The following is a 26,817-nucleotide window of genomic DNA, read 5'->3' as shown; positions in this document are numbered from 1 at the left end:
CACATGCGGTATTTCCCCTTTCGGTAATCAACCCTGCACATAACCAGGCGCCACCAAAAGCAAAACGGAGTACTTAACATCTCCGTCCCTTCTCAATTCCTCAGACATCTTTCTTTGGATAATCTACAAACCTACAACTACGATGGAAAGATTACAGAGACTTTTGGGCCAGACCGGCGGCATGGGCGGGCCGCCACCCACCGACGCGCCAGCCATTGACAACGCGGAGACAGTGTACATATCATCGCTCGCGCTCTTGAAGATGTTGAAACACGGCCGTGCGGGGGTGCCGATGGAGGTTATGGGGCTCATGTTGGGCGAGTTTGTGGACGAGTTCACGGTGCATGTGACGGATGTGTTTGCGATGCCGCAGTCGGGGACGGGGGTATCCGTGGAGGCGGTGGACGATGTGTTCCAGACGAAGATGATGGATATGTTGAGACAGACGGGGCGTGATGAGATGGTGGTTGGGTGGTACCACTCGCATCCGGGGTTCGGGTGCTGGTTGTCGTCAGTGGATATCAACACGCAGCAGTCGTTCGAACAGTTGAATAAGCGCGCGGTGGCGGTGGTAATCGACCCGATCCAGTCGGTCAAGGGGAAGGTGGTGATCGATGCATTCAGACTCATCAACACCGCGACGTTGATGATGGGCCAGGAGCCGAGACAGTCGACGTCCAATGTGGGGCACTTGAACAAGCCATCCATCCAAGCGTTGATCCACGGCTTGAACCGCCACTACTACTCCATGAACATTGACTACCGCAAGACGCCGAATGAGGTGGACATGTTGTTGAACTTGCACAAGAAGGAGTGGCAGTCTGGCTTGAGAATGGAGGGCTATTCCCACAAGGAACAGTGCAACGAGGAGGCCGCGCACAAGATGGTCAAAATCGCTGAACAGTACTCGCAGCGCATTCAGGAGGAGAAGGAGTTGACCGAGGAGCAGTTAGCTACGCGTTACGTGGGGAAGCAGGACCCGAAGAAGCATTTGAGCGAGACAGCAGAGAAGCGGATTGAAGAGAATGTAGTTTCGGTATTGTCTGGAAATGTGAACACGCTTGCGATTCAGTAGGCGCCGCAAACCGGCCCTCACGACATTCCATTTGAATTGACCGATCCACGATGAACATTTTGATCTGCCTCGGTATAAAAGCTTAGATTAATGTACAGTAACTTTGAGTGGCGTGGGTAAAGAGATCAACCACTTTTTCCGTAGAGACTGGAAGTTCTGGTGTAGGAATATCCATTGCCGGTCAAGGGTATTCTTCGTTTGAACGGATAGACTACTAGGACAAATGCATTAGATTGAGTTTCTAAAGGTATCAACTACGGATAGAAGCTAGTTTTGTGCCGAGTGAAGATTAAATCAGTGACCAAGAACTTGCTAGGTTTACAGTCTCTGGAGCTCTTTTCTCCCGTCAGAGTTTCGGGTTCATTTATAGACCCAGTTTCAAAAAGGTCAAAAGAGCCATGAGGTATCATGTCCGATATTTTTATGATAAAAAAAAAAGTTCTTAATCCCCTAGTCAAAGCTTATACAAGTGTCACTAGGTGCCCTGTTTATCTCCAACCCGAGGTCGTGCGCAGGTACGCGGGGTCAGTCTGAGATCTGTCCACCTCACTAGGAACCACCGCATTACATACAAATGGAACCGGCTTACATTCGATCCATATCAACTAACCTAAAACGATCATGCCTCCCAATCCACCAATGTCTTATAATGAAAGCACGGGTCTCTGGACCAAGATTAAATCGTCTACTAAGGGCATCCACTCCTCCTTCTCCAACCTCTCCCTTATCGGCGAACAGGACGGCAGCTCCGAAGATAGTACGCTAGTGAGCAAGGCCCTATTACGGTACTATCAGGAAAAGAACCAGCCAGTTCCGGACTGGCTCGGCGTTCGATCGGAACCCCAGCAACACAAGTCCCACACGGGGCTCTCGTCCCAGCCAGCGCCCCAGCCACAGATCGACCGCAGACCGTCCCATTCACTCCAGGACATCTACAACAAGTCATCTCAGGCACGTCAGACCCAACCATATCAGCCGCGGGTTAACCGCACGCCGAGCTCACGGTTCCAGCAGCCCGCCAGGGCCGAACCCGCTCCTGGTTTGTATGACCAAAGTGGGCCCCAAAACGCTCAGCAAAGTCTGGGCGGGGCCCAGAACGTGTCTAATGGGGCCCAAAATACATATAGTCAGTCTCCAGTCAGTCAACCCAGACCCCCTTCAAGTCATTCCCAGCCAAATCTACCAACCCAAAGCGCCTACTCTAGAAGCAACGCTCCGGCCCCCTACAGCCAGCCGGTGCCGACAAATAGTTATTCTTCCCGTGTAAACAACCTCAGCCAGGTTGGCTCACCGCAGGCATCGCTGGCGCCTCAATCCCAGCCGGGACAGCCGCCTCGGGCGAGAGCTAACTGGGCCAGGCGTAACTGAGAAACAGAAGCGAAGATCTTTTGGCTCTAGATTCGTCTCCGCTCTTCATTACCAGCTCATGGATTAGACCATGCCACACTGGTGGTTCTGGGCGTTAGCCAGATATTTGTATCCGGGGCTACGGGTTTTTCCTGGTGTCTTACGACCTGATCTTCGGCCTTATCTGGTCGTCACTTTGGCAATGATCTGATCATAGTATACGGCTGGATTAGATGTAATGCACGCCAATAGGGCCAATTAATGTTACGCCGCTTTCACGAGGGCAGTCATATTTATATTTTAGTGTGTATCGAACCGAGTTTAGGCCTTGTATTGGAATCTCATCTATCAATGGCCGTTATCCATTTCTTATAAACCAGTAAACAGATGCGTATAGAACGGCGAAATCTAGTATCATACTTCCACATCCTTGTGTGACAAGGCCGCACGCCCCAGTAAACACTTTATATAAAACACAAGAGATTCAAACAAGATCAAGAACCTTTCGATCCAATCTCTTTTTTATCTTCACGTTACTCCCCACCCAGAATCCCTCAGATCTTCAGACTTCTCATACCTCTCACGCCTGTCACGTGCTTGTATCGGATATCTCAACCAGAAGGGGACATACCAAATATGTCCCAAAGGGGAAAGTCGGCACAACACACTCAAGGTCGTGGCAGTGTGTGCCTCACGTCTAAACAAGGTCCTCTAACTTTTATATCTCATAACACCCATTGTTTTGGTATCCTAGAAGTATACAGCTATTCTAAGCCAGCCCAGAATTCACATATCTTCAGCTATTTACCGCTTGAGACGCTAGCAAAAAGTCGTGATAACACTAGCGCCCACAAATCCAAAACCTCTACATTCCACACCAAGGACGAGCCCTACATCTCGTACCCCCACATTGCAGATGCCTCCCCGCAAAAGAAGTTTGTCGCTAATTCTGCTGCCAGATGTCGGACGTAACCTTGTGAAGCCGTTGCCCGCCGGATTTGACCCTCACCGCAACCCGTATCTTCCTCCCGCGCCATCCCCCAACGTTTCCCCGAGAAAGCCCAAGGTAGACAGAGACTTGCTGTTTTCCAGCAGATTGTCTACAGATGTAAACTTAGAGGCTGCAGATACCTCCACACTCCCTCTGGAAGGAAGAAGGGCCAGTACGGGTGCCATTAGCACTAAGGGCAGCGGTGAGAGCAACGGAAACATTCAGGCGACTCCGGCATCAGACCCCCAGGGGACTGGCCCTACGGCGGATTCCGCAGCGACCGCTGCTAAAACCGACCCAACAACAGGGGCTCCTAGCTATAGCAATCCCCTCGACTCTCTTGCCAACATTGCCATCGAACGCAATCTCATGCAGCAGCAGTATGGCTCAGAGAAGCTCTTTGCGCCACCCAATTTCTGGGACATGACGCGCAAGGAAACGGCAGCGTTCCAGGCGAACACTCCGAAGCCCACGATCCGGTTCGTGAAGGATCTCGACCGCAAGCGGTTGTCTGAGGAGACGGAAGAGCCCAAACGTGCAGAAGAGCCGCCGCGGAAAGTGCTTCAGCGGCACTATAAATGGACGCCAGAGGATGACTCGTCGATTATCTACTACAAAGAGGTGCTCAATTACTCGTGGAAGGACATATCGCGCATCATTGCGTCGCGTCACACATGGCAGGCCATTCAGATGCGCTACCTCCGCTGCTTAAAGGACCGCAATGCCAGTTGGTCGGCCGAGGAAGAGACGCGGTTGATGTTGGCGTTAGAGCAGGACTGGGATGCCCGTTGGAAGCGTGTCAGTGTGGCCTTGGGCCCGGCCTTCACCGTAGAACGGTGTCTCTCCAAGGCCAAGCAATTGAGTCTGTTGATCAAGCCGGAGGATGGGCAGGTAGAGAAACCCGAGGAGCAGATCAAAACGCTTGTGGCCTCGCTCAGCTATACGGAGCGCGCGTTATTATGCCAGTACCTTGCGAATGTCGAGGAGCGAGATGAGGATGGGGTAGAGGAGGAGGGAGAGGAAGGAGAAAGGGGAAAGTCATAAAGAGTGGCATTAAGATGATAATTTAAGGGAAAAAGTGTATATCCCCCTTTAAAGCAAGAGATATACAAGCGGGAAACAGTGATAAAACCCCAACAAAGGCGTTCAAACCATAAAAACCGTTCTACTGCAAAATGAAAGGGAAATACGAATCAATTCTATACAATTCTCAGTGGTTGGACACTCTATCGAGGTTGTGTATTTCCATTTCAGCATTGTCTTAGGGTGTAGAAGCACCTTTAGCTTCTCTCACTTGTCACACCCATAGACTGGGTTAATAGATAATCTCTCAGAAGCTCATCGATCGGGATGGAGAATTAAAGTGCATTGTACTTACAACCCAGGCCTAATAACTCTGGTTTAATCAGTAATAATTTTTGGGATATTCGTGTAGGGCAAATCATACAGAGACAGAAACGGTACACAGGCTACCTCCTTAGGCCCTTAGCAGACCAAATGTACACATTGGAACGATCTAGATCTATAAACTATCAAAGATAGAAGCACAGGGGATAATCCAGCCAGTTCTGATGTAGAGAAAAGCATTTGTAGACACAAAACTGCTATAGCTTTTAAGTAAAGGTACAGCCAGTTTCTGGCTACGCCGCTCAGAGCAATACTAACACAGTCTGTCATATGTTGCGCCTTGGAAGATTTCCATCTCGTGCAATTAAACACCTCGCGCTATAATCAATAAGCCCTCATTCTAAATCGTGCCCGCCAACTCTGGCGTAGACTTTACGTCTATTAATCTTATCTTATTATACATATACCTAAGTATTGGCATGTACCGGTAACGGATACCCGTAGTGGCGGTTCAAGCCCTTGATCCTGTCCCCCAACCAGTTGTCCGGGTACAACGGTGCCGACTGGTCATGCAGCGCAACTCTGCGCTCCATCGGGTCAGCGGTGTCGTTTTCTTTCGCCTTGAAGGCGGTCGCGAGGCGCGTCATGTTGTACTCTTGCCAGATGTTGGCGTCGTGGCAGGCACCGATGAAGGACGACCCACCCAGGGCGTACAACTCAATGTCCTCGTTTGGCACGTAGCGGCACTTGTTCAGCGGGACCCAGAGACGGAGATGCTCCTTGTACACATAGTCATAGAACTCGGTGGACAGCACAAGGTCGGGGTACTTCCGGGCCACAATCGCCTCCGCGTCCTTCGGCACGTTGGCGAGCAAACCCTCAAAGAGCGTCTTGCGGAGCGGTAAGATCATGTCCTTGTGGTAGAAATGGCCCATGCCGGAGTTTAAAAAGTTGCCGCGCTTCGCGGGGTCACGCGCATCCTCCTGGTACGCCCCGTCGGTCTGGTCCGGAACCGTGACGGCCTTATCCGTGGTGAGCAAGCCTGAGAGCTCAATGTAGACCCCGGTGCGAGTGTCAATGAACCTGGCGTCCGGGGCCTCTGGCGACGCGTTCCCGTTGTTCTTGCGCGCACGGGCCAAGAAGTACGGCTGGACGTCGATCAAGTAATTGCCAGTTCCCTCCGTAGGATCCGCCACAATCAAGGAGTGGTTGAACGATGCCGCAAGACGGCCCAAATCGGCAGCCGGAAGCTCAAAGTGTACCACGCTCTCCCACGGTAACACAATCCCGTTACGGCTCCAGCCGACCAACGACTCGTCCGAAAGCCACGTATCAAGTCCGATGCTGTGCGTGAACGACAACCACGCGCGGATGGTGTGGTGGAGCGCCGCGCGGTGCTGCAACGTGCTCAATTTCTTGTGGAAAAAGCGCCAGTCGTAACCCAACTGCTCGTTCTGGCCGTCGCGTTCGTACAACACGTCATGGAAGTGCTTTTCGCCGTTGGTTCGGGCCGCATAGCCGGCCGCAATCAACACCTCGTCCTCGACATAGGTAAACTTTTCCATTGGGATACTCACCGGCCCATAGACCTTATCCTTAGCCACGCTATTTCCCAACGTATTCGCAATGGCTTCCATCTCCACAAGCGGCAGAATCGGTAAGCGCTCGAGCTCCTGCGTGGATATTTTTTGCGCCGCAGCCTTGGCGCTGACATAGCCTCTGATCAAGTTGGAGCTGACGAGCCGCTGTTTCTCCGCCACTTTTAACACAAACGCCAAGTCGCCGCTCAAAAAAACAAGCTTCTGCGGGTTCGCCGCGGACGAGTGGACGTACGACTTGCCGCGAAGTGACAAGCGGAACTCGCTTTCATGCGAAAGCGCGGGCGCCGTAAACCTGAATCCTAAGGAGTCCCGGGCCTTGGATTTGTCCTCGACGCAGCCATCCCACGCGGTTCTCTTGGTGCTTCCGAGGGCTCCGACACGGAAACAGTTGGGCTTCTCGCGCTTCAACGGGTTCAAGATGTTCAAGTCAATCCAGTCCTGCCAGTGGAACGGCACCTGTGGTGGTTGTAAGGAGGCCCCAGAGTTGACTGACTCGACCAAAAACGATGCAATCGTCTCGAGGTAGATCGTGTAGGTCGAGCGCAAGTCAGTAGTCTCGAATACATGTATGTATGGCGAGTTGGGCAACACGGAGACGTCCGCCGCGTAGGGAAACGACTCCAAGACTTGTTCCTGGCCCGCAGGGAAGAGCACGTCCGCATCGTCATTCCGCGGGTCGACAAACGTGTAGTTAGGCTCCTCCTCAGTGGGCTCGGCCCGGTAGGGCGCCGCCGGGTGATTGTAACTGTAGAAGCGCCAGCCGATAGCGATGGCAACGAGGTATGCTATGAGGATGACCTTTGACAGCCAGCGGTATTGCCGCGCACGCACTACAAGCGCACGTATGGAGCGCCGTGGCTTGGGCGCATAGTGGAAGTCGTGTGCGTCCGACCTCTCGCGCGTGTTTCGTCTCAACATCGATCTAGCGGGTTAGTATGGATAGCGGAAAGGGTCAGCAGATGGTGAGATTGTAAATGGCTAAAGGCAGTAAATGGCAGCCATAAGCAGCGTGTCTTTGAAAAATGTTGACTTTCGGGGGGAGTGTAATTGAGAGTAACGTGGTCCATTGGAGTAAAACAATGGTTATTATAGTGTAGAGTCTGGGTAATACATGTGTAGTAAGTGGTGGCCCATTCAGCGCTGGATCCAACGTTGTTGTATCTAGCATTCGTGGTTGTTTGTATGTCCCGTTTCCCGCATATCGACCATCACGTTTGCGTTTAAACCAAATCGCCATCCGCCGTAGATAGTGGATACGTACTGATCTGTATATGAAACAAAGCCAAAGGTTGAGTGTCTGATTGTTATGAATTTGTGGCACCTCAAACTCAAATGTATATCCTTATATGACTGATAGTAATTGGTTTGAAGCTGGATAATCGTAAGATATCGCTTTTTGAGGATTGCAATGTGTATCTCTATTTTACGAATCGGCGACTAATTGGGCCTAAAACAATTTAGCGTGATTCAGGTCCCGGTAACTGTACACTTCGCTTGTCGGCTTACGTGCCGACTTGCACCACACCTGGCCATTCGAGGTACCTTACGTGTCGGAACGCAGATAACGATGCTGGATCGGGAAATAATGCAGCATGTTGCCGCTTTTGGTTGGAGGGTACCCTGGGTATAAAAGCCGGCCTGAGTACCAGCCGTGCCAGTTGCCCAGCCCTCATTCAAGGCTATAACAAGCCATTCTAAGAATAAAGCTCCCATGATTTCTGTTATTTTCCCATTTCTAAATAGTGGCAGGGTTAAACTGAGAAAGCTCCCTAATACTAGTGATTCTTGAATTTCTTTTTACAAAACCTTGCCATTTCTAGGTGTATTTTCCAGCAAAGCGGACCACTCGTCATTGTGCCGCAACATTGACTTTAGTTTCCTTGAGGTACAATTATTGGGACCGGATTTAGCCTGTTTTAATGGCCACATCTACACATGATAAAAGTACAAAAAAAAAATTGGGGAGACCTAGTGCCACGACAACGCAGCGCTTGATCAAAGCAATCCAGCCTCATGCTTTCTCACTTAGGTGTAATCACTGGCTGGTAAATTTTCGTAGTCAGATTCAGTGAACTCAACATTGCTCAAAGCTTCAACTTTGGTGGTGAATTTCCTGATCCCAAATAATGACAAAACTCAATCTCTCGCCAATAGGACCTTTCCGAGAAATTATGATTTCCCATTCTCAAACCGAAGCTGACAGAATATTGATGTCACTTTGAACCTCCGATATCGGCAATTCAGCTCACTTCCCTTTGAAGTATGTCCCTTCCCTCTTGGACGATTTAATTCGGTCTATGCTCGTCTACAATACCGATCACACCAAGTCATAGATTAAGTACAGCCTCAGACTACTTTGTTTTACCCAGGAAATCCCGTACTAGACCGCTCAATCCCTATTTCTCACGTTGTTGATAAATTCTCGGTTTATGTCACTCTTTTCTAATCAATTACCCGGTGTAGTGGAGCTAACATCAGCCGGGTAGACAAACTTCCTGGCTACCCCAGATATCCTGCGTTTAGCCTGTGCTCAGCTCATCCTTCGCATGGGATTTAGCCGCCATGAAAAATCGCCTCTTTCAGCTGCTCCTCCTTGTTCAACCGTCCACGCAATGACTAACGATTTATCCGGTTTAATCGACCGGTTGTCGCTAAAACCATCACTCTCTGAGCTAGAAGATATCCTCAGAAAGCTTGTGGCTGACGGTTTCACCTCACAGCCCACGTCTATCCAGCTAAAGGCAGCGGCTAGCTTGATCAGTCACGTCCTCCCCGACCTCTATTTCTCTCTAGACGGGTCATGCAAACATCTTATATCCGAAATATTTACCAGCATTGTGGGCATAGGCAATTTGGCCTCCCGAATCCAGATGCTAACGCTTGGTAAAGACCCCCAGGTGGCGGTACTCCTTGAGGTCCTTATGGACGTATTGCAAGTGGGGTCCGTCGAAAAGTTGGTTTTACAGGCACGCGGAAACAGGGTTGAGTTGAAGGAGATTGAAAAAATGTTTTTCAAAGGGAAGCTTTTGGGAATTCTTAACGAGGCGTCACCAATAGCCGAACAAACCACCAGCCACAACCTAGCGACGTTCCTCGATATAAAACAGTACTCCCGGTGGCTCAGCACTGAAATTCTAACTATGTCTGAAAGCTGTCCAGTGAGTAGTATTACTCCCTTTGTCACCTCACTCTTGTCCTTACACGCTACTGCGTCACTAGAGTTCTTGGGTCTCTTCTGCTCCAGCAACAACATGCCGTACTTGCTTCAGCTCTACACCCAGCTTACGCCCATAGCAAAGCGCAGCTTCATCTCACGTAACTTGGTTGCCTATATTTCCAGGATTCCGGTGTCCGGTTCAGACAGCCAGGTCATCTCCTTTGCGTACTTGCTTAGCCAGTTCAACGTGCGCATGGATATGGCGCATTTGATGAGGGCAAACGTGACACTAAGCGACGACAGAGTTATCATCGCCCTTGGATTACTCCTCTCCCAGGACACCCGAGTGTTGGGCGACACGTTTGAGCACCTCCTAGCGATCTGGTCCGATGCCTCCTTCGTCAAAGCGTCCCCGCTTACCACCCAACAGGACTACTCAAAGCTTATACTAGTGTTTGTATACTATTTGCCTCAGTCAGAGATACAGCGCTTCTTGAAGAGCCCTGTATTTTTGGAGGGGATCAGCACCCGTTTGGGGTCGTTCTCCAACAACGTCAAGTCTCTCGGGATGGTCTTGGCTGACAAAATGTGCGAAAAGGCCGGTGAATCGTCTATTTTCAGCACCACCAAGGAACAGGAGTTGGAGTTGTTTGGCGAAATAAGGTTTATTGAGACCGCTGCGTTTGAAAGACAGGGCACCGTGCTCTGGGAATCCCTAGAGGTATCAAAACCAGTCCCAACCAACCACCAGACGGTTATCCCTCCACAATCAGGCAGTTTAGCGGCCAAGGGTTCCAACAGGCTCAAGCTCGAGCGGATGGTGATCGACTCTGATGACGAGAGTTCCGACGACGACGATCCAACCGTCACGGCGGCCGTCAAGCCAGCCAAACCGGTATACGTCCATGATTTGCTCTCCTATCTCACAACCGCAAAGACCCATCCCCAGGCGTACGACCGTGTGAGTATGGCCTTGACTATCGCACCGACCTTGATCCGCCAGAAAGCCAGGTTTGGCCAGGAAGTGATGCAGTACTACGAGGCACTCACCAAGTGTTTTGTGGGTATGAGTGATGAGTATGGCACGGACGACTTTGAAAAGAAGAAGTTGAACGGGTTGGTGGCGATGGTTGTGGCATTACCCACCGCTGTGCCCCAGCTTTTGGTCAGGCTTCTCATGGCTGGTGACTACTCCTTGCAGCAACGATTGGCCATTCTCAGTTCCATCAGTCTTGGTGCCCGTGAGCTCAGAGGCTACCAGGATGGTACAGTGACCGAGTCGTATGTGAAACAGCTGTTTCCGACCAAGCTTCTCCCAGAACAGCTCCACAAACAGTTTGTCGTGTTCAACAAGGAAACAGACAGTGAGGACCACCAGAGCTTGCTCTTCGGGGTTGACGCTATTGCTAATGAGATTCAGGACGGTCTGTTGCAGGCGGCGAAACAGGAGCTCGAAAACCACCTCGTGCCGGCAGGGAAGGTGTTGCGGATCTCCAGAAACTTGGTCAGGCAAAAGGAGGCGCAAAAGACCCCACCAGTGGCCAATAACTACACTAAAATCGCAGGAAAGGCGTTCTTTTTCCCCTTAGTCGCTGCCTGGAACAAGCTCGGCGGTGGCATCAACATCGGCCACTATTCCCCCGTGTTGAGCGGCCACTATGTCAAGACCCTAGCCTTATTGCTCCATGCAGCGTACCCGTCTTCCCCGGACTTGGCTGACATGATTGGGGAGATGTTGCACCTTATCACCGGCTTACGGAAAACCATGCGGACCGAAGACCTTCCCGTCTTGGAGGCCATGTTGACGGCTGTTCTCATCGTGATCGACTGCTGCGATGGGCAGTGGTTGGCCCAGACCTACCAGGCGGAGGTTACAGAGCTTCAGAGCTGGATAGAAGCCACATGGGAGGGAATCACCGAGCCGAAGGTTAACAGTATGGCTGCAGGGGTGGTTATCAAGCTCAACGGTGTCATGGAGCAGTACCAGGAAGCACTCATACGGGGATTTATGTAGCCTACAAGTCCCGGCCCTTATAGAAATGATAAATATGGTATCACCAAAGTGTAGATTTAGCTTCACAAGGTCTAATCTCTCTCTCCCTACGTCATACGAGTATACCTTGTACAGCCACTAGAACTAGGCCTCAAACGGCCTCATGTAGTAGTTCACCAACCAATTTATCGAACTTGGACCAAAACCTTTTCCTAAAGCAGTCCTCCCACGTGCATATCATGTGACAGTACTTAGGGCTTCCAAATTGCACCGCCTCTTCGCGAGAGTCTAAAATTTTCACCCAGGCGACGCCCAACCTCCTCCAAACTTTTCGTTCCCTGTGAAAAATAAGTCTTTCTTCCACACCGCCCAAGGGGGATAAAATTTTCTTCCTTATCAATTTTTGAGAACCTTAAACATCCTATCTTCTTAAAATAAACAGAATCGAAATGGGGGCCGCTCGTGAAAAGAAAATCGAATACTTCGCTAAGTTGAGAACTTTGTTGGAAGAATACAAGTCCATCTTCATCGTTGGTGTTGACAATGTCTCCTCCCAGCAGATGCACGAAATCAGAAAGGCCTTGAGAGGTGAAGGTGTCGTGTTGATGGGTAAGAACACTATGGTCAGACGTGCCTTGAGAGGTCTCTTGACCGACTTGCCAGAATACGAAAAGTTGATGCCATTCGTTAAGGGTAACATTGGTTTCATCTTCACCAACTCTGACTTGTCTTCCATCAGAGACGTTGTTGTTGCCAACAAGGTTGCCGCTCCAGCCAGAGCTGGTGCCGTTGCCCCAGCTGACGTCTGGGTCCCAGCCGGTAACACCGGTATGGAACCGGGTAAGACCTCTTTCTTCCAGGCTTTGGGTGTCCCAACCAAGATTGCCAGAGGTACCATTGAAATCACCAACGATGTTAAGGTTGTCGAGGCCAACAGCAAGGTCGGTCCATCCGAAGCCTCCTTGTTGAACATGTTAAACATTTCTCCGTTCACCTACGGTTTGACCATTGTCCAGGTTTACGACAACGGTCAGACCTTCCCATCCTCTATCTTGGATATCACTGACGATGAATTGGTTTCCCACTTTGTCTCTGCCATCAACACTGTTGCTTCCATCTCCTTGGCTGTCGGCTACCCAACCTTGCCATCTGTTGGTCACTCTGTTGTCAACTCTTACAAGAACGTCTTGGGCTTGGCCGTTGCCTTGAACTTCAAGTACGACTTGGTTGAGGAATTGATTGAGTTGTTGAACAACCCAGAGTTGTTGGCTGCCAAGCAGGCTGCCGCTGCCACCACCTCTTCTGCCCCAGCTGCCGCCGCCGCTGCCGAAGAAGAAGCTGCTGAGGAAGCTGAGGAATCCGATGACGACATGGGGTTCGGTTTGTTCGATTAAGCGATTTAACCTAGTTTGTCAATTTCATTATTGATTTTTTAGTTTAATTTCAAAGTCTTGCGAATACAAAAAGTATCTGTAGTTCACGGTGAGTAGTGTAAAGGGACATCTCTGCCCACTGATTAAATGCAAAACCTAGACTTTCGAAGCGATGGGGCTTCAGAGAGCTAAAGGTCCGTCTTGGGTTAAAAGTGCATGCCTTATCAATCCTGGGCCCTGCAAATAAATCGGCAACGGGTGCCGCAATTGCCCCAAATGCCTTGCAGTCCCACTAGTGGCAATATCACAAAAGCCACCACTGCCATTTTACGCTGATTAGCTTCTAATATTTCCCTTCTCATTCTATGTCTTGGTGTCATTTTCTTGCACAATCGCTACCATGCCATCCGATACGTCTCTCAACGCGACGGCCAATCGGTCAAGTGCATTTAAGGTTGCAAGCCGTAGAGAAAAGCAAGGGCCTGCTGGTAAAGAAAATACCTGGGATAGCGACTCAGTTAAGTTAGGGTGCAGCCATCCTCGCAAACCTTCGAGGGTCAGTGGGGACTTGGCTGCCATCAGCTTGATCCTTGCATCCTTGCCGTATTCTAACTCTGAAGAGACATCTATTGCATTAGAAGAGATCAGTGCTCGTTTGGGGGCACGGATGGACAACGCAGACTTTGTTCATTATTTCAGACCCCGAGTCGATAAGGTGGTCCGAGGTTTGGTGATTCCGCTCTTGGAGAATCAGTACCCCGATGCCTCGGTGGAGTTTATGGAACTCTTACTACACTCGCCATCTCTTCTCCTGGGCATCAACGATGAGGTTTTGATCGATGTGATCCAGAAATTGATCCAAGGTTCTGCCTCATGTGATAAATCGCGCAGAGATGTTTCAGGTTGCATTCAACAAGGAATTAGACATATTGGTACGCAGGGCCAATTGCGAGTTGTTGACTGGCTATTGAGCCGGCTGCACGAAGCATGGGGTAGAAAGGTTCTACTTGGCGAGGTGGCAGACATCTTACTTGCAGGCCTCACAACAGAGCTTTTGGACCCCTATGACGGTGGTAAAGAGGTGTTGAAACGATTAGGTGTGTACCTTGAAACAAACCAACAACCACATAACTCGCCAGAGCAGCACTACACGATGCCAAGCGCGGAGATTGGCTCCATCGTCAGCCCCAGTCATAAAAAAGATCCCGGTACCTTCAACACCCCTAGGAACACAATTATCTTACGTCAATCGGTGAAGAGTGCTCCCACGTGTATAAAACCGTCAAATTATAAATACTACTTGCAACCGCCAAAGGGGTTGAGCCCTCCAACTTGGATCACAATTTTCGACTACGAGCGAACATTTGACCGAAGCCGAGTGTTTGATGTCCATGAACCCCAAACCCTGCTGGTAAAAAATACCCCAAGCGATACTGAGGCCTCCATATTCCGGGAAGACCAATCCCGGTGGACGCTTTGCGGATTTTTTGCATCGCTCAAAGCCAAGTTGAGGCTGTTGGGCGGTGTTTTCCGGTCCGCTCGCAGCGCTATGGGAAAAATCAGGGGGTGGCACCATAAATGGAGCTTTGGGAAACGCCCCCGTGAAACGGCCAACAATGACATCGACGACGACTTTGTTACGCTTCCGGCCAGGCGAACTTCACGGAAGGGGGTGCGAGAGGTGCTCGCTCATCGCATGGGGAAGCTCCTGCACAAGCATGGCGATTCCAGCAAGGATGAGTTGTTGGGAGAATTTCTCAGAGCAGCACAACGGCAAAAGCCGAAGTTTAGAAGGTCCCGGAAACCCCACAAGACAACCAAATACAATACAACCAAATACAAGACAACCAAATACAAGCATAGACCAACAGCCAAACCAAGAATGAAACATGGCAAGGAAAGAGCGTATAGCCACCGGATGCCGCATCGCAGCTTCAACCAACTGGGTAAAAGCATTTTAGGCAGTTACGGCAAGACACGGATCCCGGATATCGACGCCAGGCGGGGAAGGAGAATGCAGATCCGACTACAGACAAAAGTGGACCGATTGGCCTTTCTCTTCCTTGGAACGTCGCACGGGTATAGTGCGCAGGCCTTCTAGTCAAAACGGTGGTACCTCTCCCCTGGGTCTTACTATGGATCTAGTATGTCTCACCTTTGATATTAAGATTCTTCTCCCAGAAGTCTCTTTGTCTGACGAACCAGCTGGGCAAGTCTTCCTCCTTAGGAAGCTTCATCTTGGTGACACCCACCTTACTGAATTTCACGTCACTATCGTTCCAAGACTTGTAGTATGTAAACGATTGGGGACCAGCAAGAAGCTGCTGCTTCTGTAACTCTTTTTGCTGTAGTTGTAGTTGCTCCTGTTCCTTCTGTTGTTGTTCCTGCTTCTCCTGGCTCTTTTTCTGCTTGCGAAGCTCTACGATACGGAGCAAGGCCGATGGAATCTTGGGCGAGCCAGACATATGGCCCTCGTCTTCGTCATCTGTTTCGCCTCTCTTATCCCACGCTTCGTCGATACTCTTCCTCTTTGCTTTGACTGGCGGGAGCTCTTGCACGGGGGATGGTGGCTTTGGGGCTTCGTTAGACTGCTCGCTCGTCTTTTCCGGCTCTTTTGGGGTGATGGACGTATGTGGAAGCAACTCCACCCTGACCATCTCCAAAAAGTTCTCTGCAAAGTAGTTGGACTTGTTCCCGGCGTACAACCGGTACTCGTTGATGATGCTGGTGTAGTTCCAGCGCTGGATCTTGCGCAAAACCCCCACAAGCGTCTCAGTGGAGTCTACAAGCAACACATTGAAGAGCCTCCGGTTGAGAAGCAACTCAAACACCTTGGCAATGATCAGGCCTTTGATCACCATCCACTCTTCGTTCTTGGAGGGCATGCTGGTAAACTCCTCGGAATTAAACCCCGAAAGCTGGAGGTTTTCTTTGGAGCTGGCCTTGGACGTGTTTGTGGTGGAAACGTGGGCCTTTTCGTCGTCTTCGCCGTCCCCGCTCTTCTTCGCAAAGGACGAAGAGATACTGAACCCGCCCAAGTGGTAAATATCCGTCTCGTTGTTCTCGAAAAACACCCTGAGCTGGCGTGGTGGCTTTTCCGCGTCGAGGAGAATCACCGATTTGAGCTGCAAGGTCTCTAAGAAGGCATTGTTGATCTGTTCGAGCTTGCCACAGCGGTAGATCCCCTCCTCGACAAGTCCGAAGTTCATAGGCGGCACGAGCATTGAATGAGTGCTAATGACGGGTCTTATGGTTGGTTCCTGGCTTGGAACGGTAATGATTGGTCAAATGAGTGATTGGTAATATGGCGGAGCAAAGACGGCCGTTAAACCTTCAGAGCGTATAAGCAACGGTTAGATGATGTAGTGGCTGTACCGATAATCCTGCCTTGCACGACTAAAGTGGGCTGGTGTCCTAGGGTGCAATACTGCACTTTACACCTTCCCTGCTCACAAGTTCAGAACCTCGAAAAACGAGGCTGTTTTTTTGTTTTTTTGTTGTTTTTTTGTTTTTTTCTTGATAAAATTCGCAAACCATTACTCTGATCAGCCTCGTGGTAAAATTACCAAGTAGAAGCTCCATGAGATATCGATGAAATAGACATGCCAGCCATTACACATTCCGACAGCTTTGATCACGTGATCCGTAGTGACGCCACTGTGCCTAAGTATCACAAGCCTGTCACATGACACCTAATTTGTCTATCGTCTAATTAGTGCCTCCTGATCTACGCCCCCGCCTATCTTATCGCGATCTTCTGTGACACAATTTAAGCTTGCTGCGGTTTGCCACCCTTTTCACACACCTATTTCATTTCATTCACATACACACAACCAGCTTGTTATTAGCCTCATTTATTATCAATATTGACGACTGCCATGAGCCCAAAATCCCGCCGTTCCGTAGCGGTTAGTGTGACGTTTGACCATGCCACCAGGGTGGTCGAGGTCCCCTACGAAACCATCGTAGGCACGTTACACTCCCGAACCGCCTTTGTTCGCTACTTAGCCAGCGCCATTCCACCGTTGGAGGAAGCTTGCAAGGAAGATTCTGATGTTGCCCACTTTAAGGTAAAAAGAAAGTCCAAGAGACACAGCGGGTATGTGCCGCTTGAAACCGACGCAGACTTGGGCGACTTGAAGCGAAGCTTAAAGGTCAAGAACCGTGTCTACTTGCACATCAGGAAGAGGAGGGAAAAGGAGGAAGTTCCTGATGAGGAAACGCCTCCGGCTGAGGAAAAGCCAGCCCCCGCGGAGCAAGAAGAGCCTGAGTACGATGAAAAGAGCCAGTCCAAGGCTAAGGAAGGCCCCACCTTTGATCTCAACCCGGTGTTTGAAAAGATCATGCAGTCTGAGGCGGTACAGTCTTTGTTTAATGGTGGCTTGGCCCTGCATATTCAGTCGGTGCTCGCCGAGGCTGCTGCAGGTTTAAATAAAGAGGTCCCGGCTCAGCAACCGTTCCGCTCGGAGTGTCCGTTTTCCTCCACAGCAATGTTTTCGGAACCGATCCCTGCTTCCCCATTGGTTCACAATCTCATCACCTGTGATGGATGTCCGCGTTACAGGAACTATATCTGTGGAACCCGGTACAAGTGTTTGGAGTGCGACGACTGCGATCTCTGTGAGGCCTGCTACAACAGCAACGTTACCGTCGGTGGACACCATAACTGGCATACCTTCTTGAGAATCGATGGCTCCTGTACCCACAAGAATAGCGACGCCTTCAGGAATGCACTCACCGCCGTACAGTCGGTTTTTACGCAGATGGTTGCGGAGAGTACCTTCAACGAGAGCTTCTACTCGTCATTGGAGCGCTATGTTACGTGTGACGGCTTCTGTGACGATACTATGATCAGGGGAGTTCGCTTCAAATGCATGGAGTGTGATGATGTGGACTACTGTCTGTCGTGCGCCAGAGACAACGCTCCTACGATTGTGGAGGTGTCTGGGGATTTTCACAAGTCCAGTCATTTGTTCATGGTCGTCACTAACCCTGTTCGGTTCTCTACGCGGTTTATTCGCACCATGATGAATGTGTATGAAAGTTGCATGCAGTTGGCTGAGAGACAGGAGATCCATGAGTCGTTTGTGGTCAGACCTCCTGGGCCTCCCCCAGGCGTTAAGAATGATACAGCTGCCGCTTCCTTTTCGACCGCATCTGCTGCCTGTGATACCCTGGAGGCTATACCGTTGGTTCACCCGCACGTGTTGTGTGACGGATGTGACCTTCCAGTCACTGGATCTCGCTACAAGTGCATGCAGTGTTTTGACTACGACTTGTGTTCCGCATGTCACGGTGGTAAGCACTCCTCTGTAAACCATGTTTCTACGCACAACATGTTGGAGATCAACAACACCGACGCCGGTCGCAACCACATCTTCAACGTGTGTGAGTTCTACCAGAACCCAGAAAAGTACGCAAGTGGTTTCAGAAGGTGCCACAAGTACAGAGTGCCCAAGACTAATGATGAAACTATCGTACTCGATGTTGACACAATCCACCAAAACGAGATGGAGAGTGTTATTGAGATGTTTAAGACCCAAGATATCTCTGGGTTGAAGAAGATGTCGGACAATAGTGCAAAGTACGTTGAGTTGTTGGAGTTTGTGGGTGGAGATGCGGACAGGTTGGTGGACCTTGTTCAGCTTGGTTTGGTTATGGACGAGCCTGTCCCTATCAGTGTTGCTTCAGCCAACGTTGCTGCTGAATCCAAGTTAGCTACTGAGGATGTTTTCGTTGAAGCCGCTGTTATACCAGCCGCAAACGCTGTCCCAATCTCCCAACCTGCAGAATCTGCTTGTAACGTCGAATTCTTTTCCAAGGGCAAGCAGAGCCGTGTTAAGGTTCAGAATGGTTCGGTATCTGCCATTCCACCGGCTTCGTTTTTGAACGTTGCAACTGAGAATCCGGAGGATACCCATATGGTTTACTTGGGCGATCATGCCATTCTTCCAGGCAGATCCAAGACCATTGTTTCGGAAAATGTCTTGTCACTTAAGGATGGATGCAAGGTGGAGATTTACAACTATGGCAGCTCTGAGTTTAGTATGCTGGGTGTGCTTACCGGCTCTGGCTGTGCCTTGGATATCGGAGAATGCAAGCCTGTTACAGAAGGACAAGCTGAGTTTGAGGTTGAGCCTGAAGTTGAGTCTGAGGTTGAGTCTGAGGTTGAGTCTGAGGTTGAGTCTGAGGTTGAACCAGAGGTTGAGTCTGAGCCTGAGGTTGAGTCTGAAGATCAAACTGCGTCTGAAAGAATGGAAGCTTCCAAGGTCAAGATTGGGTTTGTGCCTGAAGCTGTCGAAATCTTAGAAAGGCTGATGAGAGATTCGTTCCTCAACCCAATGCAATCTTCCTCGGTGATGGTCTTACCAAGGTTGCCTCGGGAATCGCCTAAGCAAGCATCTATTGCTAGCTCTCCAAGTCAGTCCACTATCTCAGTGTTTATGGATCCCGTTTCCAAGGTCACTTCTCCAAACTGTATCTTACCCTTGAACCCTGTTCTGTTCCCGGATAGCTCCACTAACGTTTCTGCCGCTGTCACGGACCCGGAGTTCACCACCGAAGCCGAAGCTTTCAGCGATTCCGAGCTCACAGAATCTGACTACGAGGTTTTATCGGCTAGCGATTACGCCTAAGTGAGAAAGCATGAGACTGGATCTCTTTGATCAAGCGCTGCGCTGTCGTGGCACCAGGTTTTTTCTTTTTTTTTTTTTCAATACTTTTATCATGTGTAGGAGTGTTTTTATTTTCTTTTATTGTGTTGCTGAATGTGAGTCACTCTTTATTATTCCCTCTTTACTTTAATTTACTTACGAAACTGATGCAATCTGTAAACCCCGAGAGGATTGTGCTCTGAAAGCTGATCATGAGAACCAAAAGATGAGGTAGCTGGTTGGCGTCTTTCAAGGACCAAACTCCTAGAATCGATAAAAAACCCCTTCAACCACTCAAGCAGGTACCTGTTGATCTGAATTGAGTACACGTCGAATCTTAACGATTGATATCTCGTAGCTTCTTGCACATCCGGTTGTCAAAATAAAAATTAATGAAGGGTGCGGGTTTCGAACCCGCGCGGACACAGTCCAGTAGATCTTAAGTCTACCGCCTTAGACCACTCGGCCAACCCTCCACGCAATATGCAGTAGAGCAATAAGTATCGTTGTGTGTATCTGATGTTTGTATAGAGAATACTGCAGTGCTTGCTTTATCAGTGTGTCATAGAGCACTGGTCAACATGTCTAAACCGCAGACAACTTAGACCGGTGGACCACCGAGTTTGAAGAGTCAACCAGGTCCCAATGGACTACTGGTATGTAGTGTAAGAGCTCAGGCCAATCCTTGACTATACCACCCATGTCTCAAAGATTACAAGAACTTAAAGCGTACATAAAATGATAGGATCTCTACGAGTCATTTTATAATGAGCTGTACCGGAGCCAGCACAACCTTTCCGGTCTGTAGTCCATAATCCTTGCACATGGAAAAAGGCAAGTTGCTTTGTCAGACGGTGAGGATAAGACACTCTTGAGCTTCGGGGGTGCCTCGGTTGGTAACACGAGTTAGATGTTTATCCCGGTGTGCCTAATTTTATTATTCGTTTGTTTGATACCATTTTGCTTCTTATTGTCATATACTCGCTCCCTACCCCTTTCTGAGTCACTCGCGTTCACATGATAAGCCCTCGCCTTATCTTCACACGGCTCCACTATGTGCCGGACTTGGGGAAAATCTTGGGGGTCATAGCAAAGATATAACTTTGTACAGCCATCACCCTTCGTCTTCCTTACCACACCATTACCCAATGAAACTCCAAACTATACTCCAATGGGCTATCTGCCTCTCTCCTGTTCTTTCTGACCAAAAAGTCTTCCAGTTCCCCCAAAAGCTCTCCATCTTCCAGGAGGCGCAGCTCTTGTTTGACGCCAGCCCCTTGGTCCACGACACAGACGTGAAGGCAGTATGGCACGAGTTAGAAACGTCGATGCCGCAGAAACTCCAGGCGGCAATGGACAAGTTCCAGAGAAGGGGTGACAAGGTCCATGCCCGTCCGATGGCCAAGCGTCCTACCGCGAAGCACGACGAAACCGTCACCAAGACGGAGTTTCCTAACCACGCGCTTAGGGTAAAAAAGGCAAACCCGGAGAAGCTTGGGATCGACCCGAAAGTTAACCAGTATTCTGGTTATTTGGACATCCTTGACCAAGACAAGCACTTCTTCTACTACTTCTTCGAGTCACGGAACGACCCGGCGAACGACCCGGTGATTCTCTGGCTCAACGGTGGCCCTGGGTGCTCCTCGATGACGGGGTTGTTCTTTGAGCTCGGGCCAGCCTCGATTGGGGCTGACTTGAAGCCAATCCACAATCCCCACTCGTGGAACTCCAACGCCAGTGTGATCTTCTTGGAACAGCCAGTGGGCGTGGGCTACTCCTACTCATCCAAGCTGGTTGGTTCCACGGATGCTGCAGCGGTGGATGTTTTTGCCTTCTTGGAGCTCTTCTACCAGAAGTTTCCTCAGTTTTTGCGCAACGCCTTCCATATTGCGGGCGAGTCGTACGCAGGACACTACATCCCGCGGTTTGCGTCTGAGATCATCAACCATGCGGACCGCTCGTTTGAATTGACCTCTGTGTTGATTGGCAACGGGATCACCGATTCGCTCATCCAGTACGCCTATTATCAGCCGATGGCCTGTGGAAAGGGCGGCTACAAACAGGTGATCACCGACGAACAGTGTACCGCGATGGACAGTGCCTTCCCCCGCTGCAAGAGGCTTGTGCAGTCTTGCTACGACACCGGCTCTGCCTTCGCGTGTGTTCCGGCTGAATTGTACTGTGAGAACAAGCTCATGGGGCCGTACGCCGATACCGGCTTGAACGTATACGACATCCGGATGAAGTGCGAGAACGACGGCGAGAACTGCTACAAGCAGATGGACTACATTGACGAGTACATGAACTTGGATGAGGTCAAGGAAGCCTTGGGAGCTGAGGTTGACATATACACCCTGTGTGACGATACCGTCTTCCGCAATTTCATCTACTCCGGGGATGGGCCAAAGCCGTTCCAGCAGTACGTAAAGGAGTTGTTGGAGCACGGCGTGCCGGTGTTGCTCTATGCCGGTGACAAGGACTTCATCTGCAACTGGTTGGGGAACCATGCGTGGTCTGATGCCTTGGACTACACGGAGCATGAAGGGTTTGCCAAGACGGAAATGAAGAAGTGGCACGGGATCACTGGAGCCGAGGGTGCCGGTGAGGTCAAGAACTATGGTAATTTCACTTTCTTACGGGTGTACGATGCCGGCCACATGGTTCCGTTCGACCAGCCGGAGAATTCGTTGAACATGGTTAACAGATGGGTTTCAGGGGACTACACCTTTGGAAACTAGCTCCACCACAGAGCCTCTGCGCTTGATGCTGAACTAGCTGCTCTGAGCTAGCTGCTCTGAGCTTTTAAGCTAAAAATATTAGATTGAGCTATTTTTATTTATAAATAGATCAAGTAATAACAAACGTAGAGGTGTGTTGAATTATCTTATTGCATGGCATGGATATAAATAAAGCCGTGGAAAACCGTTTAAATACGTTTAGAAGTTAACCAAAGAGTCTAGCTTGGACTTATGTGCCGGTCAAATTTCACTTTTCGCAACCTGAACTTAAATCACCTAAAACAAGCTCCTTTGGTACTACTCACGGTCGCTTGACTTTCCAACCACAATGTCAGCGAAGGATCAGCTTATTTTTGCAGCCATCAATGAGGGTGCGCACAAACAGGCGCAACAACTCATTACAAAGCAGTTGAAGAAACAGCCAAAGTCCACGTACTACCTCACGCTACAGGCATACGCATACCTCCACGGCAACAAGGCTTCAGAGGCAAGTTCCCTTGCTGATAAGATCGCGGCTCAGACACCATCTGACCCACAAACCTTGGAAATGCTCTCCATCGTATTCAAGAGCTTAAAGGAGTACAAGAAAGCGATGCTGGTGTACGAGAACGCGGCTAAGAAGTACCCCACGATGGCGCTCATTACCAGCTGGTTCAGCATGAATCTTGATAACATGGATGCGCGCGGAATGCAGAAGGCGGCAATGTACTTGGCCAAGCTCGGAGGTGCGAAGCAGCGTGACTACACGTGTTATGCCGCGTTGTGCTGCTACATGGCAGTGGAGTTGGAGTCCGGGACGACCGAATTGGAGCAGAAGTTGTTTCCCAGTTTAGGCGTGAGGATGATGGAGAAGCTCCAGCCGTTCCAAAACTGCCAGGAAGTGTACATCTACGCAAAGCTCTCCAAGGCGGCTGGCCAGGAGGCGCAACTGGTGGTTGACGCGATCCAGACGTTCACCGGCACCAACAAATTGGACTTGGAGTTGCAGATCATTCTTCTCGAGACATTGGCGCTGATGGAGAGCTGGAAAGCCTTGTATGAAACCGCTGTCAGGATCCTCTACGACTACAACTTGGACGATTACAACACATGGAAGCACCTCATCACCAGCGGGTTGAAATTGGACAAGTCTGAGATTGTGCGGGATTTGTTGGGCACGTATAACGGCAAGGGCTCGCGTAACACCCTTTTGGCGACAATTGCGCTCCATTCCGAGTTGAAGCAGTCGTTGCACGCGCCGGTGGTGGCGTACTACGAGCGTTTTGGCAGCAAGCCGTGCGGGTATCCCGACCTAGCAAGCTTCCACGCGGACGAAATTTTTGCTTCCCAGCAGTTTATAGAGTACTTGGAGGCCCAGAAGCCGGAGGTCACCGACATTGACACTCTCACGTGGGTGGTCAACCACCAGCGGTTCAAGCTCTTGCTCAGAACGAGTGCTTTCAGCACCAAAAAGTTCATCAACGAGAACTTTCAATACTATGAAGCCTCCAAGAGATTGCTTCAATCCAAAGAGAAGACAGACTTCTACCTGGGTGACGAGCTTCTTCTCATGAACTGTGCGCTTCTTTTGGACGAGGCGGAGGAAGGGAAGTTTGTCGAGAGCGCCGCGAAGTGTCTTGTTTTGTTGGAAGCTGCTGCGAAAGCGGACCACCACGAACCACACTTGCGGATCTGGTTGGTAAAGCTCTATTCGTTCCTCTCGTGCTCCTCCCTCGCGTTGAAGCACTACGACGTCATGAACATCAAGCAGATGCAGCTCGACCTCTTGTCGCACCATTTGCTCGGTAGGCACTCCTCCACCATCAACTTTTCCGATAACTTGATGCTCGAAAAGTTGGAGCAGTTGAACAAGTTCTACCCCCAGACAGCGTACGAGATCCAGCACTTCACCAACGAAGCGTTTGAAAAGGGCAGCTACAACAAAATCGTCCTGATGGTTGATCTCGGGAACAAGCTTGTTGGCAGTGTGAACAAGATGATTGCGGCAGTAGAGTCGATCAAGTTAGGGAAGCTTCTTGGGAACAAGGCATTGGTCAGGGCGGGCTACACCGAAGCTGCTAACATCCGCTCTGAAACCGTGGCCAAGTCCGATAACAGAGACTTCCGCACTCACTGGTTCTTTGGAACCAATCAGACCAACGAGAAGGTCAGGGACAGAATGGCTATTGGGCCAAAGCAGACCAACGTCTGGTGCCAGCTCCAGCTCCTCAAGGAGTTGCTTATTACCGAAACCAGCGAAGCCAAGGTGAAGCAGTTGCACAAGGAAATGAATCTCGCGTTAGCGAGGGAAAGGGCGAGCCCAGAGTTGACCGCTATCGAAAAGTGGTCGGTCGAGATTATGGTAGCTTTGTCGCAGTACCACACCTCTAAGGATGTGAAGCTTATCGATGCGGTGCTCAGTCTGATGGAGAGCCCACCGCCGGCCCCGCGGGGCAGTGAGTTGTTAACCTGGAAGGCAGTGCACCACCATATGGTGGTTGCCGAGCTCGCCAAGTCCGTCCAGCTGTACTTGTCTGTGCACAGCTTCCCAAAGAAGTATACCAAAGTGTACGAGCTCAGGGATATGTGCGGTAACCAGTTGGAGGCGTTGAGAGACGAGACAGTTGCCAGCGTTAAGCAGGGCCAGCTGCAAGAGTTTATGGTGTTGGAGTCTAAAGTCTTGGACTGGGGGATTCTGGTAGGCTACGATGCCCAGCTGGTGTTGAACGGGATCAGGTCGTCAATGGAAGCGAACGTCGCAGTGTTGAGACGGATATAGATGTGTATAGCGAAATGTCATTGGGGACCTGTAATACATCCCTTTTTATATAGATTTAAATGAGCCATCCCAGATATTGCTGAAACTTACGAAATACTTCAATAAAGAATTGATAGAAGCTAAGTATACACCATCTTCTGAGCAGACATGTTTTAAGCCATAGTAAAGCTCTCTTCGTACGCCTTATAGATGGTTTACCAGATCGCAAACACTGGAGTTGCGCTAAGACTAGTTTCCAAAAGCATAATCCCCGGCCAACCAACCATTGACCATATCCAAAGAATTCTCTGGCTGGTCGTATGGCACCATGTGCCCGGCATCAAACACCCTCAAGAAGGTAAAGTTGCCGTGGTTTTTGACTTCCCCGGCTTCGCCATTGACATACCATTTCTGGACCGGAGCCTTGGCAAAGCCATGTTGCCCCGAATACTCCAAGGCGTTTGTCCAGGCCTGGTTCCCCAACCAGTTACAGATATAGTCCTTGTCCCCAGCATAGATCAACACCGGAATTTGGTTCTCCAAGAGTTCGGTAACATAGCCCTGGAAGGGTTTCGCTACGTCCCCCGTAGCACTAAAATGCATGCCCACGGTCCTATCGCACGAGTTAAACACGTCAACCTCGGCCCCCAAAGCTTCCTTGACCTCGTCAAGATTCATGTAGGCTTGGACGTTGGAGATTTCATCGTAACAAAGCGAATCACCAACACACTTCTTTCTAATGTCGTAAGGGTTGAGCCCGGTGTCCATGTACGGCTTCATCATGGAGCTGCAATAGATAGAAGCAGGGACGCAGGCAAAGGCTGATTGAGAGTCGTAACATATCTGCGAAAGCAGAGCACAACGTGGGTACTTTTCCGCAAGTAGTGCACATTCCTCGTCCGAAATAACCTGTTTGTATCCACCTTTACCACACGCCATTGGCTCATAGGACTGCTGCTGAGTGAGCAGATCGGTGATCCCGTTGCCAATGAGTACGGACTTGAAGTTGAAGCTGCGCTCGGGGTGGTGGATGATCTCGGCTGCAAATCTTGGAATGTAGTGCCCAGCGTACAGCTCCCCGGCAATGTGAAAGTCGTTGCGCGAAAGATGGTTGAACTTTTCAAAAAAGAGAGAGAGGAAGGAATAGACGTCTGGCGCCGCTGCCTCGGTAGAGTAAACTGCCTTGGAGGAGTATGAGTAGCCGACCCCGACCGGCTGGTCGAGGAAGATTACGCTGGCATTGGAGTTCCACGAATACGGGTTGAAAACCGGCTTCAAATCACCGTTTATAGCCGCTGGCCCCAATTCCATGAACAAACCCGTCATGGACGAACAACCAGGGCCACCGTTGAGCCAGAGAATAACGGGGTCGTTGGCTGGGTCGTTACGGGACTCGAAGAAGTAGTAGAAGAAGTGCTTGTCTTCGTCGAGGATATCCAAATAACCAGAGTACTGGTTCACGCCGGGGTCAATCCCCAAGACTTCGGGCCTGGTTTTCTTGATACGGAGCGAGTGGTTAGGGAAATCTGCCTTGGAGATTGTCTCGTCAAACTTGGCTGGCTTAACGGCCAGCTTGGGGTGTCTTGGAGAGCGGGAAGCGTCAAAGGCGTGCATCTGCTCACGCAACTTACTTGGCATGGAGTGTTCCAACTCAGTCCAAACCGAGAGGATTTCGGGGTCCTGGGAGACGTGATCGGTGGCAAACAACGCTTGGGCCTCCTGGAAGATGGAACTGCCTAAGGAGGGATTCTGGAAAGCATGTTGAATATCTCTGAATGGGTTGTAGACAAGGGCTGCACTGAGCC

The 26,817-nt window shown here is 50.2% G+C and overlaps 12 protein-coding genes and 1 non-coding gene across 13 annotated transcripts; 9 read left to right on the top strand and 4 right to left on the bottom strand.

Moving 5' to 3' along the window:
* Nucleotides 1-142: 142 nt before the first annotated feature.
* BABINDRAFT_160269 (proteasome regulatory particle lid subunit) lies at nucleotides 143-1,075 on the top strand (the record flags this gene model as incomplete). The annotated part of the gene is made up of 1 exon (XM_019128142.1): nucleotides 143-1,075. The coding sequence occupies one exon, from the start codon at nucleotides 143-145 to the stop codon at nucleotides 1,073-1,075; it is 933 nt and encodes a 310-aa protein (XP_018987399.1).
* Nucleotides 1,076-1,606: 531 nt separating this feature from the next.
* MSO1 (Mso1p) lies at nucleotides 1,607-2,781 on the top strand. Its single transcript, XM_019126939.1, has one exon. It carries the CDS (start codon nucleotides 1,697-1,699, stop codon nucleotides 2,441-2,443), a length of 747 nt encoding a protein of 248 aa, XP_018987398.1. The 5' UTR covers nucleotides 1,607-1,696; the 3' UTR covers nucleotides 2,444-2,781.
* Nucleotides 2,782-3,162: 381 nt separating this feature from the next.
* On the top strand, nucleotides 3,163-4,897 carry BABINDRAFT_160266 (SANT/Myb-like DNA-binding domain-containing protein). The gene has a single exon (XM_019128141.1). It carries the CDS (start codon nucleotides 3,339-3,341, stop codon nucleotides 4,455-4,457), a length of 1,119 nt encoding a protein of 372 aa, XP_018987397.1. The 5' UTR covers nucleotides 3,163-3,338; the 3' UTR covers nucleotides 4,458-4,897.
* Nucleotides 4,898-5,211: 314 nt separating this feature from the next.
* On the bottom strand, nucleotides 5,212-7,706 carry BABINDRAFT_160265 (uncharacterized protein). Its single transcript, XM_019128140.1, has one exon. It carries the CDS (start codon nucleotides 7,277-7,279, stop codon nucleotides 5,228-5,230), a length of 2,052 nt encoding a protein of 683 aa, XP_018987396.1. The 5' UTR covers nucleotides 7,280-7,706; the 3' UTR covers nucleotides 5,212-5,227.
* A 1,261-nt stretch (nucleotides 7,707-8,967) lies between these two features.
* On the top strand, nucleotides 8,968-11,569 carry BABINDRAFT_160263 (uncharacterized protein). The gene has a single exon (XM_019128139.1). It carries the CDS (start codon nucleotides 8,974-8,976, stop codon nucleotides 11,530-11,532), a length of 2,559 nt encoding a protein of 852 aa, XP_018987395.1. The 5' UTR covers nucleotides 8,968-8,973; the 3' UTR covers nucleotides 11,533-11,569.
* Nucleotides 11,570-11,960: 391 nt separating this feature from the next.
* On the top strand, nucleotides 11,961-12,972 carry RPP0 (60S ribosomal protein uL10; the record flags this gene model as incomplete). Its single annotated transcript, XM_019132320.1, has 1 exon — nucleotides 11,961-12,972. One exon carries the CDS (start codon nucleotides 11,961-11,963, stop codon nucleotides 12,903-12,905), a length of 945 nt encoding a protein of 314 aa, XP_018987394.1. The 3' UTR covers nucleotides 12,906-12,972.
* On the top strand, nucleotides 12,965-14,439 carry BABINDRAFT_160262 (uncharacterized protein; the record flags this gene model as incomplete). Its single annotated transcript, XM_019128138.1, has 1 exon — nucleotides 12,965-14,439. A coding segment is annotated over exon 1 (1,037 nt), but the record flags the coding sequence as incomplete, so codon positions are not given.
* Nucleotides 14,440-15,005: 566 nt separating this feature from the next.
* On the bottom strand, nucleotides 15,006-16,203 carry BABINDRAFT_114955 (uncharacterized protein). The gene has a single exon (XM_019126873.1). The coding sequence runs from the start codon at nucleotides 16,106-16,108 to the stop codon at nucleotides 15,026-15,028; it is 1,083 nt and encodes a 360-aa protein (XP_018987392.1). The 5' UTR covers nucleotides 16,109-16,203; the 3' UTR covers nucleotides 15,006-15,025.
* Nucleotides 16,204-16,762: 559 nt separating this feature from the next.
* On the top strand, nucleotides 16,763-19,519 carry BABINDRAFT_6676 (uncharacterized protein; the record flags this gene model as incomplete). Its single annotated transcript, XM_019132486.1, has 1 exon — nucleotides 16,763-19,519. One exon carries the CDS (start codon nucleotides 16,763-16,765, stop codon nucleotides 19,517-19,519), a length of 2,757 nt encoding a protein of 918 aa, XP_018987391.1.
* A 411-nt stretch (nucleotides 19,520-19,930) lies between these two features.
* On the bottom strand, nucleotides 19,931-20,013 carry BABINDRAFT_t76. Its single transcript has one exon. It is a non-coding gene; the product is annotated as a tRNA-Leu (tRNA).
* A 411-nt stretch (nucleotides 20,014-20,424) lies between these two features.
* Nucleotides 20,425-22,430, top strand: BABINDRAFT_160260 (S10 family peptidase). Its single transcript, XM_019128137.1, has one exon. It carries the CDS (start codon nucleotides 20,686-20,688, stop codon nucleotides 22,273-22,275), a length of 1,590 nt encoding a protein of 529 aa, XP_018987390.1. The 5' UTR covers nucleotides 20,425-20,685; the 3' UTR covers nucleotides 22,276-22,430.
* Nucleotides 22,431-22,575: 145 nt separating this feature from the next.
* On the top strand, nucleotides 22,576-25,135 carry BABINDRAFT_160259 (uncharacterized protein). The gene has a single exon (XM_019128136.1). The coding sequence runs from the start codon at nucleotides 22,604-22,606 to the stop codon at nucleotides 25,031-25,033; it is 2,430 nt and encodes an 809-aa protein (XP_018987389.1). The 5' UTR covers nucleotides 22,576-22,603; the 3' UTR covers nucleotides 25,034-25,135.
* Nucleotides 25,136-25,261: 126 nt separating this feature from the next.
* On the bottom strand, nucleotides 25,262-26,626 carry BABINDRAFT_32289 (S10 family peptidase; the record flags this gene model as incomplete). The annotated part of the gene is made up of 1 exon (XM_019131582.1): nucleotides 25,262-26,626. The coding sequence occupies one exon, from the start codon at nucleotides 26,624-26,626 to the stop codon at nucleotides 25,262-25,264; it is 1,365 nt and encodes a 454-aa protein (XP_018987388.1).
* Nucleotides 26,627-26,817: the final 191 nt, after the last annotated feature.

This window comes from Babjeviella inositovora, assembly GCF_001661335.1.
Source record: "Babjeviella inositovora NRRL Y-12698 unplaced genomic scaffold BABINscaffold_2, whole genome shotgun sequence".
NCBI lineage: Eukaryota > Fungi > Ascomycota > Pichiomycetes > Serinales > Babjeviella > Babjeviella inositovora.
This window is presented reverse-complemented; position numbering and strand designations above follow the sequence as displayed.